Here is an 18,635-nt window from a genome sequence, read left to right as displayed (position 1 = left end):
AGACCACTATGATTACACAAGCAAAAGAGGATAAAATGGAGACATATTCTCATTGGCACTGTTGCAGCCAATTTTGTATAAAAACCATTAAGCTAGTTAAGGAAGTGGACCTTTGGCCTAACTCAATCCCGAAAACTAGTTCAAGTGGTGAGAATTATTCAAAACCGCACGAGGAGATTACAGCCCTACATTTGACTGGTGTGCGATTTTAACATCTCCTGCACACCCAGGGCTCGACATATAGAGCACAGAGTAACATAACATGAGTGGCCCGACAACGAATAGCAGAATAGCATGGTGGATTCGACTCTGATACCACGTTAAGAAAATGGATCTTGGGCTTAACTCATAACAAAAGCTAGCTCAAACAGTAAGAATTGTCCAAAACCATATGAAAAAGATAATAGCCCATACACTTAATCTATGTGTGACTTTGGACAAAGATGTTTTCTTCATGATTACAATTTGCAAAGATGCAAAGCATAAAAGAAACGAAGATCAACTATAACAATAAAAAGAAGTAGAGATCTTAACCTTTAAGTGCAGAGTAATCCTTCCATCACTCGGATCAGTTAAATGATATGCCTCAACATAGCAAGGATCACTGCTGTCAGTCAAATTATATGCACTTAGAGGAACCTTGAGTAAAGTTGAGTCGACTCGTTTAGCCAGCAATAGTGCTAGCTCACTAGGATCAGGCCTCCAAAGCTCTAAAATAGCCTTGTGAACCAATCCTTCCAGCTTTCGATCCTGAGCAGCAGCTGCTTCATAAAACTGAACAGTTAACCTGTGATGGCTAAAAGGATAATCTCCTCTTGCTTCACCAACCGCAGCCCACCTTGGTTTAGAGAAAAAACCAGACGTCTCATCCAACAATGTTTCACAGCTTTGCTAATAAAGTTTTTCAAATAAATTATATCCTACAACCAGCTAAACCCCCTCATTTGCTTACGCAGATCAAGCTAATTTAAACACAAAACCTTCTCCCTGGAGGAGCAGAGGGGATACCATCTGCGGAAGTTAATAAAATAAACTACAATAATCCTTTCAGGTTAACTCTCACATTATATCACCAAAACGGACGAGAGATTCTGAACAACAATCTAGAGGCCAAATGGTTTTGGAGGAGTTTGAGTTTCAACTTTCAATGAAGAGTTTTCCGTTTATCTCAAGCATTTTACAGGGTAATCAGTTCTGGGCATCATGTGAGCTACATTACCATTTAAGAGGAAAGAATGACGTTCTACTCACTTGCTTTCCGAGTGGTTGGAGACATATTTGATCCGCTGCAGTATTAACCGACACTGATGTTTGTTCACTGAATCAGCTAATGCATTGCTCCTAAACTCTTCAAGTTCTTTTATTAGCAATTGCCCTGCCGGGCACTACGTGACCCAACCTCTGAGCACATAGAAGAACTGCTTGAACATCTTGAAGGCGATTTGTTGTGCTGGCAGACGAATCTATGTTGAAGAGAACTTTGTGTATATTTGATATATGATGAACATATGGAGGCCATGTTTTCTAGAACAACGGAGGCTTATTGGGCTCACGAAGGTGCCAATGGATTTGGAGAATTGGGCCACGAATTTAAAATGCTTACACTAATTAGCCTTAGTCCAATTGAGACCCAAGAATTTCAAGAAATTGAAGAAGTCCAAGAATCCATTCAAGATTAGAATTTCTTTTCCTTAAAGATAGAGATTTCTTATTTCTTGTTTTCTAGTAATTTGATCTTTGTTTTAGTAGGATTATATTTGTAGTTCTAGTCAAACTAGGATTGTTAGTTCCATTCCTACTAGAATTCTTTTTCCTATTTTAGTTAGGATAGGTTTTCTTAGTCTTATTTTTATTCTAGTTTAATTAGGATTAGTTTTCCTTAACCTTACCAATTTTACACATTGTAAGGCCTGTTTAAAGGGCTTAATATGCTGAGAATAAACATTGGTGATTAGTTTTTCTAAGCTATTGCTTCCAAAACATGATTTACTTTTTATTTCATTGTTCTTCCTTTATTCAACGCTTCTTGCAATCTTGCGGGATTGAAGAACGTGTGGGTGAGGTTTCTTTTCATCTTACATTCTTCTAACGTGAGTTTGAAGAACGCTTTCGCTAGTTTTGTGAAAAACTTTAGCGGGGTGCTTTTGTTTTTCTCCCTTCTTTGTACTTGAGAGGTGCAAAATCTTGAAAGTACATCATTTATTGCCGAAATTAACTTTGCAGAAATGAACCAGCAGCTCAAACGCTTAACTTAAACTTATGAGTGCCCAAAGAATGGACAAGTTTCACCAGGCGTATTTTCCATCCAGGCATCAATCTCTTTATAGAAGGTGCAGGCCTCTATAGTTTGGAATATATAGAATAAAGTAGTATCATACTTGGAAGCGACATCTATTTTCCATCCTAAGATCATTCTTTTCTAGTTGAGGCAGGCCTCATGTTTGGATCATTACTAAAATAAAGCAGCATTGTACTTGGAAGCAATGTAATCACTGACTATTACCTCCTTTATCCAAGTAGGTCCAGATGGCAATGTTGTGTACTTGATTTTGGCATTTTCTACTTGAGAAGAACCACATCGCAATCTGTGACCATATATCAAGGCATTTGATAATTCCATTATGGCTGCACACATGCGGTACTGCAAGTTGTAGCATAGTAGTGGCAACTATATTTAACCCAAACGAACTTCAGAGGTGGAAAGAAACATCTTATTGAAATTTGAAGATACCTGGCTTTGCAAAGCACAAATTGCTTGGGGATGAGCTTCTGAGAGTATGCAGAACAAGCTTACTGCCATTCCATTTTCTCTAGCCTCTGCACTCTAACATGGAAACAGTTCGAAGTTTTGGCATCACAAGTTACACAAGCATTGGAGCTCAACGCAGAGAGAATCAAGATTACCTGGATGAGTGGTGGTAATTGATAATGATTCCCAACTAGAACAAATTTTGATGCAAATGTCAATAGTCCGAATGATACCTGGATTGTAAATCTAATATTGTCATTTGTTTTTCAAGTAAGGACTTGTCATCTGGTGACGAATGTAGTTCATAAAAATAACTAGCTCTAAAAACATAGAAACGGAAAAGCAAAAGAGATTGTTTTGGGGGAAAGGAATTTAAGGCTGCACAACAAAAGCCTATTATTTAAGTGGCTTTGGAGATATAATGATGAAAGCAATAGGTTATGGAAACAATTCATAGATGTCAAATATGGCAGGAAGAATTTTTGGAATCCTCATGCGGTCCAATCCTCTTCCAAAGGGAGACTTTGGAGCACTATCAGAAGTCTATCGAAAGATTGTAGTCAGTTTGTAAAGTTGAAGCTGGGGAATGGTAAAAATATCCAATTCTGTTGATGTATCGATGGGGAATGAAAGTCTCAAATCAAAATTTCCAGTTTTATATCGCTGCTTCTCTGACAAGAATGGGAAGGTAGCAGGCTTTAACTCAAGTAATGGCTGGCAGTTGATCTTCAGGAGGGGCCTTAATGACTGGGTAGTAGATTAATTCGCCCAGTTAACGCAATTGCTGGGCAGTGTCAGTTTGGAGGGCAATAGGAGAGATTCAATGATTTGGGAAGCAAGTAATGATGGGAAATTCATAGTTAGCAGAGGTTATACTCTTTTACAGAAGCAACAACGGAGGTATGAATTTGATTGGCCATGGAAAGCAATATGGAAATCAAAAGCTCCTGTTAAAGTAGCATGTTTTGGGTGGGTGGCAGCAAAGGAAGCTTGTTTAAATCAGGATAATCTACAGAAGAGAGGAACTATTTTAATTAATAGATGTTGTATGTGTGAAGAAGAATTAGAAACAGTCGATCATCTCCTCATTCATTGCAAAGTGGCAAGACAGTGTTGGGAGCTATTCCTTGGTTTGTATGGTATCAAATGGGTTATGCCACAAAATGTAAAAAGTCTGCTGGAGACATGGCAACATCAACAAGTGGCAAGAAGTCAGCAGCCAGTGTAAAGAACAATCCCCCTGTGTCTTATGGACAACATGGTTGGAGAGAAACAGAGTTTGCTTTGAAGGGATAAGACAGTATGTATCCAGGATTAAAAATAGATGTCTTTTGAATTTTTTTTTTTTTTTTTTTGCTGTAAAAGGAGTGTTATTGAAAATCTAGAACAATACATAGATTTCTTAGAGAGAGAGTCTATTTGTAGTTGATAAGTATTACGATAGTTTTTGGTCTGGCGTAATTGTACCATCTTGGTACCTTCATTAATAAAACTTTACCTTATCAAAAAGATAGAAAGATTGTTAATTGGGATATATAGAACAATTGCAATCAGCAATAGCAACTTTGACAAGTTTAACCTCATCACGACCTCTATTGACCAAAATGTTCAAATGCACTACAACACAAACTATAGAAACGTACCGTCAACGTAGTTTGTCCGGCTTCATCCATGATACACACATCAAATCTCTTGTTTGAAAGCAATGGGCTAGTTATCCCCAAACAAGTAACAGCAACGACTTTGCTTTGCTCTATCCTTTGCTTTATCTCTTCAAGACCATGAGTGTCCATCACTGTAGGAGAAAGTCCAGCAGTAAATTAGTATTCTGTGGGCCAATCATGAAGCAAACTTTTTGACAAAGTTACCAGAAACCAACTTGATAAGCAATTCTCTCGAACTTACTCGTGTACAACCTCATATCTTCCAAACGAATAAATCTATACCCTGCAACGGTATATATGTTAGTCCCAATGTCCATGGAAGTGGTAATGCAGTAGGATTGTATGTAAATGTAAAAGCACTACATTAATTGTGCCTTGTGGTTGGCAGTCAGCAGAAGCATACCAGAGAATGAAAGCACTAGGAAAAATAAATGATACTCCGTAATATGTAGGTGAAGCATGTCGAGAAATCATTCCTAGCAGGACATTTCAAAAAACCATGCCCTTAGAGGAATAAGAAAAGAGAGATTTTCCTCGATAACGCTTACATGTCAGTCAATCATCTTCATTTTACTAGCAGAGAGGCTGCATATAGTTGAATATTTAAATGGATAAAACGAAGGATCTTTAACTTGATACATTTATACACGAAGAGGTAATTGCGTTATTTTTTACCTTAGGAATCAGTAGGCTCTTGATTTGATCTAAATGTATGTGAGGAGAGTTATAAAGATAGAATTTTGGTTTTCTGCCATGAAGCTAATAGATTATATTTGTTTGTCCCTTCACCTAAGCCCCACTAACATACATCCGAACAGCGCTATCTAAAACTTTTCATGGTGAGACCAAGTTATACATGATCTACAATATGGGGCAATCAAACTTCAAAGTAAATGACTTGTGTTTATCCATTTGGACTCGAGATATCCGTTGTTTAGACTTTCTGATAGACATTTGTTAGTTTTCCTTGAAAATGCTTCAAGTTACAAAACAGTTTACACTTTAAAGGTTGTTATTAATTATGTAACATCCAATACATTCGGACTAGGTGGATTTATTAAATGGGTATTAACTTGATATTTTAGACATATGAAGTCCTAGCGGGATGAGTATGGGTAAACATAGTTGTTTTGGAATCAAGATGGAAAGTGAGGTGCATAAGATTTGACAAAATCGACTAAGTTTGCAGAAGGTCTGTCTTCCAGCAAGGTTTAGTGAAAATGTGTAAGGAATTTGGGAAAATTCAAAGCATGAAAGTTGTAGGCCTTTAAAATAACTTTCCAACGATATATTGTGGAGCCCAAACGGAGCTCTGTGCAAAAAGTTATGCCCGTTTTACAGAATGGTGCGTAACCACCGCGTTCGGCCGCATTTGACCGCGATCGCGGTCGTGAGGCAGTGTTCCAGCGATTTACCGCGGTCGGGACCGCGTTCAGGCCTACTGGGACGCGGTGGCCAACTTGGGAAGTCATTTTTTTAGCCCTATTTCGTCCTCCACGGCCCCAAAACATAAAAACTTGCTCTAGAAAGGAAAGCCCTCAGAAACCTAACTCCTTAAAGGTCCCTCCACCATCCAAGGTAAGTTCTAATGGTCATTCTAAGTTTATTTCAATTCCCCAACACCTTATTAACATCGGTAAACCCTCCATATCATTAGATACTCGATTGGGACACCATTGTTGAGAGAAGAAACCCTAGAACTCGAATTCAAGAAGGTTGAACGTCGAAAAGGTAATATCTTCACCCTCTAATTGATTCTATCATTGAATTAATTGATTCTAATTAGTTCATGAGATATGAGTTGATGGGTTTGATAGAAAAGCATGAACGGTTATAGGTTTGGGTTGTTGATTGTTGATTATTGGTTAAGGGTGTTGTTTACTTTATGTGTGATAAAGAATAATATTGATTATAACCATTTGAGACTTTAGAATTTATCTAGAAGCAAGAGAATGGGTTATTGGGTGTAGAGACACCATTAATAAGAGCTATGAAGCTTTATGCCACCAGGTGTTTGATAAAATGCCTAAGTGACCAAAACATGAGTATTGTTGCTAATTTTGAATCCCTTTGACTTGTATTGATATAGATTAAAGTTAAAAGGGTTGGCGAATGTTGTATTACGCTCAAGGACAGGAAGTTAAGGTATGTGGGGCTAACTCTCTATGTTTGGGAATGTTAATGATTCTCCATACACTACGTTTCTTTTACGACGTTACTAATTGCCTCAGAAATATAGTTAAGCTTAGTTCCTTGAATAGTTGCAGAACTTCTATTCTTTAGCTTCATAACTCTTTCATGACTTTCGTTCTGAACGTTGTGAGCTCAGTGCGTATTCAATATAGACTTGGGTTTGATGCCCCCGAGTCTTAGTATAGATTACTCAGTATGCCATAAACAGTTGAAGTTTCAGTGTTCATAATCAGTTCAGAATACATGTCTCAGTCTAGTCCCATTCAGTATTCCAGTATTATGTAACTCACTGTGATCCAGTATTCCAGTATCATGTAACTCAGTGTAATTCAGTATTTCACTATCATGTATTGCAGTATGATTCTCAGTTCCTGGATGTTGAACACCTGTATTTGGGCCTGAGGCCGCAGTTTATGCTTTATGCATTTTGGACATGAAGTCGCAGTTATGTATATGTATACTTGGGCCCGAGGCCGCAGTTTGTGCACATATATATATTGGGCCTGAGGCCACAGTTTAATATTTAGATAAACAGGTTCATCATTCAGAAGAGGGAGTATTCATATCCTTACTTCCTTTGTTCAGTTTTGATAGTTATCAGTTATCAGTTATCAGTTCAGTTTTGATAGTTATCATTTCAGTTATCAATTATCAATTCTCAGTTATCAGCTCAGTTTCAGTTTCAGCATTTATATTTCTTTCTTTCAGTTCTTTACATACCAGTGTAATTCAAATGTACTGACGTCCCTTTTGCCCGCGGCCTGCATCTCACGATGCAGGTAATGATTTACAGGTTGACGATTCAGAGCGCTAGGACTCTCGTACCAGCTATTTGGTGATCCCCAGTTCTTTCTGTAACACCCCAAAAATTCGTCTTAGGTATGAATGAGTTAAAGGAGTAGTAAGGTTATATTTTGAACATGTGAAGTCCCGTCGGGATGATTATGGGTGAAAATAGTTGTTTCAAAATCAAGATGGAAAGTAAGGTGCATAAGATTTGACAAAATCGACTAAGTTTGCAGAAGGCCTGTCTTCCAGCAAGGTTTAGTGAAAATGTGTAAGGTATTTGGGAAAACTCAAAGAATGAAAGTTGTAGGCCTTTGAAATAGCTTTCCAACGATATATTATGGAGCCCGAACGGATCTCTGTGCAAAAAGTTATGCGCATTTTACAGAACAGTATGTGATATGCGCGCCCGGTAACGCGCCCATAGCGCGACCGCGCTAATTTTTAGGCAGTGTTACTGCCGTTTTGCGAGGTCAGTAGCGCGGGCAGGTCTCCAGGTGCGCGGGCGCGCTCGTGGGGGGTCGTTTTAAAGCCATATTTCGTCCGCCACAGCCCCAAAACATAAAAACTTGCTCTAGAAAGGGAAGCTCTCAAAAACCTAACTCCGTAAGGGTCCTTCCGCCACCCAAGGTAAGTTCTAATGGTGATTCTAAGTTAATTTCAATTCCCTAACATCTTATTAACATGGGTAAATCCTCCAAATCATTAGATATTTGATTGGGGCATCATTGTTGAGAGAAGGAACCCTAGAACTTGAATTCAAGAAGATTGAACGTCAAGAAGGTAATGTCTTCACCCTCTAATTGATTCTAGCATTGGTTTAATGATTTTAAACCTTAGTTCATGAGATATGAGTTGATGGGTTTGATAGAAAAGCATGAACGATTATAGGTTTGGGGTGTTGATTGTTGATTATTGGTTAAGGGTGTTGTTTACTTTATGGGTGATTAAGAATAATGTTGATTATGACCATTTGAGACTTTAGAATTTATCTAGGGAAAAGAGAATGAGTTATTGGGTGTAGAGACACCATTAATAAGGACCACGAAGCTTTATTCTCACCAAGTGTTTTATAAGATACTTAAGTGACCAAAACATGAGCATCATAGCTAATATGGAATCCCTTTGACTTGTATTGTTATAGATTAAAGTTGAAAGGGTTGACAAATGTTGTATTACGCTCAAGAGCAGGAAGTTAAGGTATGTGAGGCTAACTCTCTATGTTTGGGAATGTTAATAATTCTCCCCACATTATGTTCCTTTTCCCACGTTACTAATTGCCTCAGAAATATAGTTTAGCCTAATTCCTTGAATAGTTGTAGAACTTCTATTCTCTAGCTTTATAACTCGTTCATGACTTTCATTCTGAATGTTGTGAGCTCAGTTCGTATTTATAGACTTGGGCTTGATGTCCCTGAGTCTCAGTATAGCTTACTCAGCATGTCATAAACAGTTAAAGTTTCAGTGTTCATAATCAGTTCAAGAATACATGTCTCAGTCCAGTCCTATTCAGTATTATGTAACCCAGTGTGATTCAGCATTCAAGTATCATGTAACTCAGTATGATTCAGTATTTCAGCATCATGTATTTCAGTATGATTCTCAGTTCCTGAATGTTGAACACCTGTCTTTGGGCCTAAGGCCGCAATTTATGCTTTATGCATCTTTGGGCCTGAGGCCACAGTTTATGCTTTATGCATTTTGGACTTGAGGTCGCAGTTATGTATACGTATACTTGGGCCCGAGGCCGCAGTTGTGCACACATATATATTGGGCCTGAGGCCGCAGTTTAATATTCAGATAAACAGGTTGTTCATCATTCAGAAGAGGGAGTATTCATATCCTTACTTCCTTTGTTCAGTTCAGTTATCTGTTATCAGTTCAATTATCAGTTCAGTTATCAGTTATCATTTTAGTTATCAATTATCAGTTATCGGTTCAGTTATCATTTCAGTTATCAGTTATCATTTCAGTTATCAGTTATCAGTTATCAGCTATCAGCTATCAGTTATCGTTTCTGTTTCAATAGTTATCATTTCAGTATCAATTATCAATTCTCAGTTAGAAGCTCAGTTTCAGTTTCAGCAATTGCAGTTCTTTCTTTCAGTTGCTTTACATACTAGTGCAATTCAAATGTACTGACGTCCCTTTTGCCCGGAGCCTGCATCTCACGATGCAGGTAATGATTTACAGGTTGATAATTCAGAGCGCTAGGATTCTCGTACCAGCTGTTGGTGATCCCCAGTTCTTTCGGGGCTATTATCATTACTNTAAAGAGGGCTGTGGCTGAGGAGCTGCAAATCAAATTTCATACTTAAGTAGAGCATTCACCTCCAGATCAACTATCATCTTCCTCAGATGAGAACTCTGCTCATTTTGCAGAAATAGTTGTATGAGGTTGTATCTTCAAAACCAAAGCAGGAGTAAATTACGCTTGGACAAAGATATGTACTTCAGATGGAGATAATAACACATGAAAAAATTTGAATACCTCATAATTGCAATCGAACCCATAAATTCATCTTTATGAATTCGCCACAACTGCTGATGAAGATCTTGTGCCTGTGAAGTCCGGCTGCTACCTGGAAGCCTTAAGCGTTTGGAAAGAGATACCTGAATTATGAAAGCAAATATTGCAAGTTAAAATCTGCGCATGCTTTTTTCCTTTTACATATTATCGGACCCAAAATCTAAAGGAGTACCCAGGGCATTTTATATTCCAAACTTGTTAATTAGTGCCAGAATTATCATAAAGGACTATGACAAATCCACAAATATTTTATTTCTTAAATCAAAGACATACAAGGGAATGTAGCCTGGCTCACTTCAGAATGAGTGACAATGGACCTTTACCACTTGAAAACAATACTATGATAAGATAGACAGGCTAGGTCGTAGGGAAATCTTGTATAGATATAGATATATTAACAAAAGAATGCTTTAGCCCTAACAAAATACAGTAAGCTAAACACTAGTATGCTTTAGTTGTAATTTTTTCTTAAGACGAACACTGGTTTAGAAGACTTCCGTATATGGACTTCTTTAATTTTCATTTTGGAAAAAGCTTTCCAGGTCCTGAAGTAGTTTTTCTTTTGAAAGTGGGATAAAAAGGAAGAGCCATGTGAAGCTTTAGTTTTGTTAATGGTCAGGGCTCTAACTTTTTTGTTATGTTTTGTCTCAACAAATCAAACTATTTCATTCTTAATCATCTCCTTGTATAGTTTGGAGCTACCTTATTTATTAAAGAAAGGCAAAAGCTTTTCAGCTGTTGAAAGGGACAAAAGTGACATCTAACAGCATTAATGAAGATAATTGGCAAATGAGAAATATAAGTTTCCTACTTTTCAATGGAACAAATGAGATTATTTGAAAAGTTCGGGTTGCTCCATCTAAGGAGAATGAAAAGAAGGAACTGAAACATTCTAGGCTTTTTGCAGCAATGACAAACACTATAAAGTAATAGCTCCTTGCATTGAAGAATTAATACCAAATAAAGATCTAATACTCACCGAGATGCGAGAGCAACTCATATCTACAACAACTCCAGTAGCTATTAGTATACCACCAGGTTCAGTGCTCAATATCTGAAAAGTTTAAAATTTATATTGTCATACCGTCAATTGATCATGACCATGAATAGAACCAAACATACAGCGCTTATAAGACAGCACTTTCAATTCAAACGATCACAACTCATACACTACGCTGAGCTGAAAGTGCAGGGGCGAAACAAAAAGTTCAGCTAATGAGAGGCTCAATGAAACTAGAAATTACTCTATTTGCAGGCAACTTATACAAACATAAGCCATGGCCCCAACTAAATCAGAAATTACTCCATTTTTTAAGAAAATATTGACTATTATTCTGTTTTTTGTTATTGAATAGTGAGAACTCCCTTTCCTCTATGAGCTTCACGAAGCCTAGCGGTCCCAAACCCAAGTAAAGCCCGAGGGTTTGACGCTAGTAGAGAATTACTAAATTTGTGGGATGATCCCAGAGCCACCAAGGCATGTGCTCCCTGATAGAGTGGAATGAATAAGAGGATTACTGTAGCTGACCACAACTAATTCAGGATCAAGGCATAGTTGATTCATTGAATTCTAAGAAGCTTCATTACTTCACCAAAATAACTAATTGAACTATTAGTTCAAGCCATCCAATTAATATATTTCACAGGGACAGGATCATGCAGTTTGCTATAGATGCATATAACTGCTCTGTCTCACTACTTTTCTCCTGGAGGCAAACAGATGATGTTACAACTATGGACAAGTAATTCTTGCTTCAGCTGATTGCTGTGAAAATATAACATTCAGGAGTGCATAAAACAAAAAGAATATGAGAAAGAAGAATACCACATAATCCCCATTCCTAAGTGAGGATTCAAACTTTTTCATAGGAAAATTATAACTATTAAGAGCATCTCCATCCTGTTGATGAGTGCCCAAGGAAGTCCAATCTCGATGTACAAAGTGATAAGTAATTGATTTCCTTTGCAAAAGTTTGTTGGTGTGGTTCGTTCTGACGTATCAAGGACAAGAGAAGATAGAGCGTAAAGGTCATTCTTTGAACTTTGTGAACACCAAATTTCTTTCTTTGCAACCTAAAAAAAAATAACAAGTAAAGAGATATTGAATTGCCATGAAGTGATTTCTTAATTTACGGTCAACAATGAATTGTACCTCAACTTCTTTAGCCTCCAAGTCAATCAACTGATCCCATTTTTGAAGAAAATTAGTATGTACATTTGTTAGATGGCTAACAAGTGAATCAAACACACCGCCCAAACCGCTACCTTCTGTGGTGCCACCATATGCCTATGAAAATTTTCAGGATCCAGTAGTATAAGTTTTTAATTTCAACAAAGTCCCAATAATATTGAATATTGATGTTACCCATAATACGATGTATAAGCACAACTAAGATGAGAATAAGTATTTGGGCATACACCAAGAAAAGATGGCTGATTTTCATGTCAACATTGATTAGGCTCATATGGAAAACATGCATGTTGATTTATCATCCCCATTATTTTACCCATTTGGTTAACAAAAAAGGAAGCAATTTCTGCTCAATTGCAAATATGTTCCTTTAGTCCTTTCCACATTGCACACTGCAAAACTGCTGACTCCTCATCATTAGGCAAATCGATTCGTATTCAGAATGCAGTTAGATTGCCTTGATTACATGTCTAGCTTCTTAGGCGCTACCAAGTTTTGGCACCTTTGTCAGAAACTAAGANTTCGCATCTAAAAGGGTCTTCCAGCCTTTTCTAAAGGGATATCATCCAATTCCTTGATGGCTCCTTCAACCCCTTACTCCATGAGAGAACACATACTTCCAGCAGAGCTTCAAATGACAGCTGGAGATACTCCTTAATGCCCATTCACTGACCACATTGCATATGCATCAAATTCTCACAAGTGGAGGAAGTGATTTCAATGAATGCGACAATTTGGTGATTCAAAAAGGATTTTATTCGATGGAGTTACCACCAAGCAGCTTTATGCTAGAATTTATTTCAGGTTATTTGAGGTAGTAAAATGTGAGGTGTATGCTTCTAAATGATCGAAGGATAAAGAGGAAATAATGATGTAATACTAATACCAGTAGAAACTAGTGTAGTTGCCATAGTAGGCCCTTCTTAAATCAACCAGTTTCATCTAATGCTACACATCAACTCCTATGCCTACCTTGTACCAAATATAGATTTCTTTAGTTTGCTAAATCTAGCTTTCCCAAGATAATTTAAAGCAAGAATTTTATACTATGTTGACACCAGTTCTACAGCTTATACCTTCTAAATTTTTGAGATACAGCGTAGTAGTTAAATAAAGATCAAAGCAATAAGTTTCTAATAGAAGCATCAAGGATGGAGACCTGAGCCTTCAGTTTGAGAAGCAGATTATCAACAGCTGAGAATGTATAGGAGGTAAGCAAAATGGAAGAACCTCTCATCAACAGCGCCTTCACAGCTTATACCTGTCCCTGGCATTCCTAGTATCAGCGCATAATCCTTTGCCGTAAGTATCTGCATTAATGACAATTATATATGACGCTGTTCTGATAATTCACAATACAATTCTGACAGTTTGATATGGTTGAGGGTTCTGCCAACTCGAATGCTGTAAATTTTGCTTTGTATCTGGTTTATCCAATTAAGATTCTGATAATACACAATACTTTTGATTTGCAGGTGCAGATATAAACCCAATTATAGAGAGTTTCTATAACTTTTCACCTTAAGTATGGCTCGGCGTTGATCGTCATTCAAGTTTTTCTCTGACCAAATGTATGAGATGGCAGGCTCTTGACTAAATTGACATCCACTATCAAACCTAGGCACCTGCAGAATTTCAAAGGTAAGATTTTCTTCTCATTCATTAAAGAGGGCTGTGGCTGAGGAGCTGCAAATCAAATTTCATACTTAAGTAGAGCATTCACCTCCAGATCAACTATCATCTTCCTCAGATGAGAACTCTGCTCATTTTGCAGAAATAGTTGTATGAGGTTGTATCTTCAAAACCAAGCAGGAGTAATTACGCTTGGACAAAGATATGTACTTCAGATGGAGATAATAACACATGAAAAAATTTGAATACCTCATAATTGCAATCGAACCCATAAATTCATCTTTATGAATTCGCCACAACTGCTGATGAAGATCTGTGCCTGTGAAGTTCGGCTGCTACCTGGAAGCCTNTGTTAAATGAGTTCCTCTTGGTCAGGTAATAATCTAATTCAGTTTTCTGATCCCTTTTATGGTGTTTACTTATAATTAAGGCGATAAATGATTGTGGCCTGGGATAGTGGTGGAAGATGACAACCATGCTTAGGTCTCTACAGGAAGAACTAGTATTCAATACTAATTATGAAGGTGTATTCGGAATGAACAACACTTAGCGGGCAAAACATTCACCTCTATGAAGACAACCAAATCAAGGGGAGGGGGAGGATATATTTCAGTAGAGATTTTTATGTGGTACCAGAGAGAACAGGTTACAGAATACAATTAAGAGCCTTCTAACCTTAACAATTTCTATAAATTTACAGGACTGTGCACGAACAGAAAATAATAGAAGGACACAAGGAAATGCGGTGTAACCTGAATGCTTAGTGGACAACACGCCATTATGTGGAAACTGATCAGCCACATATTCAATGACTAGACAGTACTAATGCAAAATATTCAGTTCTAGCAAACACTATCTGTATTTAACCCAAGTATAACAGGATGAGACGGAGATACCTTACCTGTAACATTGGTGGCAGTTGTTGAGTTATAGTGGTCTTGAGAAGATCATTTGCAAGTTCATTACGGCGCATTATTAGGCCAACCAAGTCAGATCTTCGAACAGTAATTCCCTTGAAAAATGAGTGTAATTTAGAAGGTTGCAAAAAAAAAAGAACAGAAAAGCAATCTTTATAATTCTTACAGATGCTAGTTTTCACCTACTTCTCAAAATCAAATGCTTGATTTTACCTGCGTCTGATCTGTGTGCAGATAATACAGGAGACCATGTCCAATATGCTACGAGTATCTAATTAGGAGAAAAATAGATGGCAACGAGATGAATCTATGAAGAAGAACTAAAGGAAAATCTACATGGCAGTACAGCATATGCCAACAGTAGGTGAATAGTTATGCAAATAGGCAGGGTTCGGTGCACCTTTCTGACATTAGAAGGGTATACAGCATCACTTGAGCATTATGTTCCATAGCTGTCTGCAGAATGTAATGCCAACAATAGCCTAGAGGTTAGGTGCCTAGCAAGAACGTGTAAAGTGGAAAATTATCATCACTTCACAACTAAGTGGTACTATTTTGCAAATGCTCAAAAAGACTTGCCTGTCCATTTGTTGCCTTCCCAGTTTTAAATTCGAGAGGCATAATCATCTCATTATGTTTACAGGTGTTGAATTTTACATTTACTCGCAAGGATGCATCAATCATGCCTTTCAACCCATATTTTGGGGCCCATGCCATTTCTTCAATATCAAGTACCTATATTAAAGGACATCCAAAATGAAAAGAATATAAACTCAGGGAGGATAGACAGACTGGACAGGGTGAACCATGTTATATGCATTTTCAAAACAATTATAGGTGAACATATGTTCTTGACATGTAAGTAATGTTTCTCCTTTGTTTCCAGAAAAGAAGGGTTTGTCATGTAGATAAAGCTACAAAGCACCAGTAGTTTTGCATCATGTTGCAGTTTATTCTCCTTTAAGACAAATAATGTCCTTCAGAAAAAACTGCTCAATATCCAGTCAAAACTAATAAATCAGGCATAATCTTGGTTAAAGAAAGCAATCCCAAGTGCATATAGCTAACTGAACTGAAGCACAAATCCTGTAAACCACTTTGGGAATGTAATATTAGTTAAATGTTAGATTAACATGTTCCATTGGTTGCTCATTACTAGACATCCTCTAACAATCTCGCTACCATAAACTTTACAAACACAATTTGTATCTGACGTCCCATAACTCATCAATTAACAATGAACCTTTTCTTTTTTTAAAATCTTAACGTTATACTTTAGGAGGACAAGTTACATGTACTTTCATATTCCAGTTGCGACACTACAGTATAGTAGATAGAGTGTGAATTAAATTTCAATTTGAGGTTGCTGCGTAGAAAGCTTGTCGATTATTTCTTATTTTGTTCATCATAAATAAAAAAAGACACTAATGTTAGAGATAAATGTGTTAAATTGGAATGAACCATTCCTTTTTTTTTTTGATGAAGTAATGAGTTATATAGAAAAAGGCATCAAGAAGATGCAAGAAGTACAAGAGGGGGAAAGAGTCAGCTTTGATACAAAAAAGAAAAGAAATACTAGGCTAAAGCAAAAGAGCTGACAAAATCCAAAAAGTTAATATGGCAATCTACGGGGGCTAAATACTGCCAACTAAATAACCAAAGGAGACATCTAGCTTTGAGTGTGTGTGTTGGAGTTGATATCCCATCAAAACATCTGCGATTCCTTTCGTCCAGACATACCAAAAGATACAAGCAGGGATCATCTGCCAGACTTTTCTGATGGCTCTATCAACTTTCCAACCAGACCAGCATTCATAGACTTCTCTGATGCTTTGTGGCATGACCCAACTGAGACCAAAGATAGAAAGAAACATGCACCATATGTCTGAGGCAACTGGGCAATGTAGCAGAAGGTGTCTGTTGGACTCTGAATGTTGCCGGCACATAAAACATCTGTTAACAATTGGCATACCTCTTCTGTTAAGGTTGTCCTGTGTTAAACAAGTTTCATTAAGGGCTATCCAGCTGAAGCAAATGATCTTTGGGGGAAGGCTTGTCTTCCATATGTACTTCCAAGGCCATCTATCAATGATTTCATTAGTTGAGCATAAATGAGAGTACCCTGCTTTCACTGAGTAGAGGCCATCCATCCACTTAATATTGTCAGCAATGTTGTGGTTGACTGAGTATCCCTCTAATTTAGCCAGGAGACTCAACAACTGTGGAATTTCCCAGTCTTGGAAATCCCTTCTGAATTGGATTTGCCAGCAATTGTCTTGCCAATTCTGAGAGATAGAGGAATCTTGATCATTACTATCTGGTAGAGGTCTGAGAATTCATTCATTAGGACAGTCCCTTGTAACCATCTATCCTTCCAAAACTTGATGTTGATGCCATTTCCTAACTTGAAAGAGGTATTCGTAGAGAATTCATTCCAAAGTTTCCTGATAAATTTCCAAGGCCCTACTCCATATGTCAAGATCTTGACAGATTGGTGCACCAGTGGCTTTGAGATCCATGAATTGCAGTCACCACCTGTTTCCATAGCGTATTCCCTTCTTGACAATATCTCCATAGCCACTTCATAAGCATGCACTTGTTACGTATGTTGAGGTCCCTGATACCTAGTCCACCAAGTTGCTTTGGCATGGTAACTTTTGACCATTTGACTAAGTGAAGTTTGTGACCTTTACTTGCCTCCTTCCCTACGAGAAAGGTTCTTCTCATTTTATTCCAACTGCTTGACTACCTTGTTCGGAATTGGAATCAGAGACATGAGATAAGTAGGAATACTATCCAATACACTATTAATGAGTGTCAATACTTCCCCCCATAGAAAGATATTGTCTCTTCCAAGAGGCTAACTTTGTTTCAAACTTNTCGTGGAATCAGAAAAGTTACCCAGAAATCGTATGACTTTATTAGCAATATCAGTCCACCCAGTGTTGTAATCATGTTCTGGAATATAATAGCATCTTTCTGTCCCCAAGCCATGCTTCAACCCTTAGGAATCTACCATGAATGTTGTAGTTTTGATACACTCTGTATGTGTAAGCTTCAATCTTCCGTCCCCATCTTCTACAGAGGTTTCCTCTCCCCAGTGATGCTTGTAACATAGCATCGCATACCCAGTGCAGATTATCAGCATTGATGATAAGCTTGCTAACAAACCTTCCTCTGCGTTCCGTGATTGAAAACCATCTGTTAAAGTCAGCGCTAATGTTTTGAAGCTCGAAAGATTTTTTGCCAGATATAAAGAATAATTTTCCCATCATAACTAGTAAGTCAGAAAACTGAAAAATTGAAGAGCATAGTAGTTAAGAACAGGAAGATAGCCATCGGAAAAGAAGAGAATCACCGGAAAGAGTTTTTGGGCTCTCTCCTCGAAACTCGTGTCTGAGAGAGTTAATCAGTTATGAACCATTCCTAATGATCATCCTGATGTGGTTAATGCTTTGTATATCAGAATATTTGCAACATATGCTTCTGAGAACTAACACAAGATTACTAAATTATTCAAGATGGATAGCCTTAAGAGATATAGATTGCAAGTTTTAACTCAAGCCTGCATTACCAAGAAAGATAGAAGGAGGTTCCTTACTTCAGATACTTTAATCTTCTTAACTCCATCTTCACTTCCAAAATCAATACTTGGGCCTTCTGAAACCTAACATGAGTTAAGCTCATAAATATGTTAGGTAAACAAGGAGAGAAACTATATCAATGTGGGAACAAATGCGAGAATGGGCACAAATTATAATCAAGATGTACTGAGAATCAAACACAAAGAACTAGCCACCAACAAAGTAGAAAATAGTAAAGGACATGGGAAAAGGACAAGTGTTGCCTATTTTACATGGATCCTTCAAAAAAAACACTGCACCAAAGTTGATCCAAATTGATAAGGGCATGGGTGTGAGATACCACCGCACTTGGTTAATTTACCTAGGCTGCATTGGCTACAACTATGGCC

General features: G+C 37.6%; 2 protein-coding genes and 1 pseudogene across 4 annotated transcripts; all 3 read right to left on the bottom strand.

The window, feature by feature from the left end:
• Window positions 1–462: 462 nt before the first annotated feature.
• LOC109208542 lies at window positions 463–12,246 on the bottom strand (annotated as a pseudogene).
• Window positions 12,247–12,656: 410 nt separating this feature from the next.
• Window positions 12,657–14,054, bottom strand: LOC109208538 (DNA replication ATP-dependent helicase/nuclease DNA2-like). The gene is made up of 5 exons (XM_019371663.1): window positions 13,995–14,054; window positions 13,837–13,909; window positions 13,634–13,738; window positions 13,273–13,423; window positions 12,657–12,781 (listed from the first exon to the last, which is right to left on the bottom strand). Exons 1-4 carry the CDS (start codon window positions 14,015–14,017, stop codon window positions 13,301–13,303), a joined length of 324 nt encoding a protein of 107 aa, XP_019227208.1. The 5' UTR covers window positions 14,018–14,054; the 3' UTR covers window positions 12,657–12,781; window positions 13,273–13,300.
• A 569-nt stretch (window positions 14,055–14,623) lies between these two features.
• Window positions 14,624–18,357, bottom strand: LOC109208539 (DNA replication ATP-dependent helicase/nuclease DNA2-like). Of its 3 annotated transcripts, none has more exons than XM_019371664.1 (5): window positions 18,264–18,357; window positions 15,242–15,397; window positions 15,063–15,118; window positions 14,849–14,886; window positions 14,624–14,757 (listed from the first exon to the last, which is right to left on the bottom strand). In XM_019371664.1, the coding sequence occupies exons 2-5, from the start codon at window positions 15,377–15,379 to the stop codon at window positions 14,735–14,737; spliced, it is 255 nt and encodes an 84-aa protein (XP_019227209.1). In that variant the 5' UTR covers window positions 15,380–15,397; window positions 18,264–18,357; the 3' UTR covers window positions 14,624–14,734. The 3 variants fall into 3 exon arrangements, with proteins under 3 accessions (XP_019227209.1, XP_019227211.1, XP_019227210.1); XM_019371666.1 differs by having other exon boundaries at window positions 14,876–14,886; XM_019371665.1 differs by having other exon boundaries at window positions 18,237–18,349.
• Window positions 18,358–18,635: the final 278 nt, after the last annotated feature.

The sequence above is a fragment of the Nicotiana attenuata genome, unplaced genomic scaffold (assembly GCF_001879085.1).
Source record: "Nicotiana attenuata strain UT unplaced genomic scaffold, NIATTr2, whole genome shotgun sequence".
Taxonomy (NCBI): Eukaryota; Viridiplantae; Streptophyta; class Magnoliopsida; order Solanales; family Solanaceae; genus Nicotiana; species Nicotiana attenuata.
The sequence above is the reverse complement of the archived record's forward strand: the minus strand, read 5'-3'. Positions and strand labels throughout refer to the sequence as shown.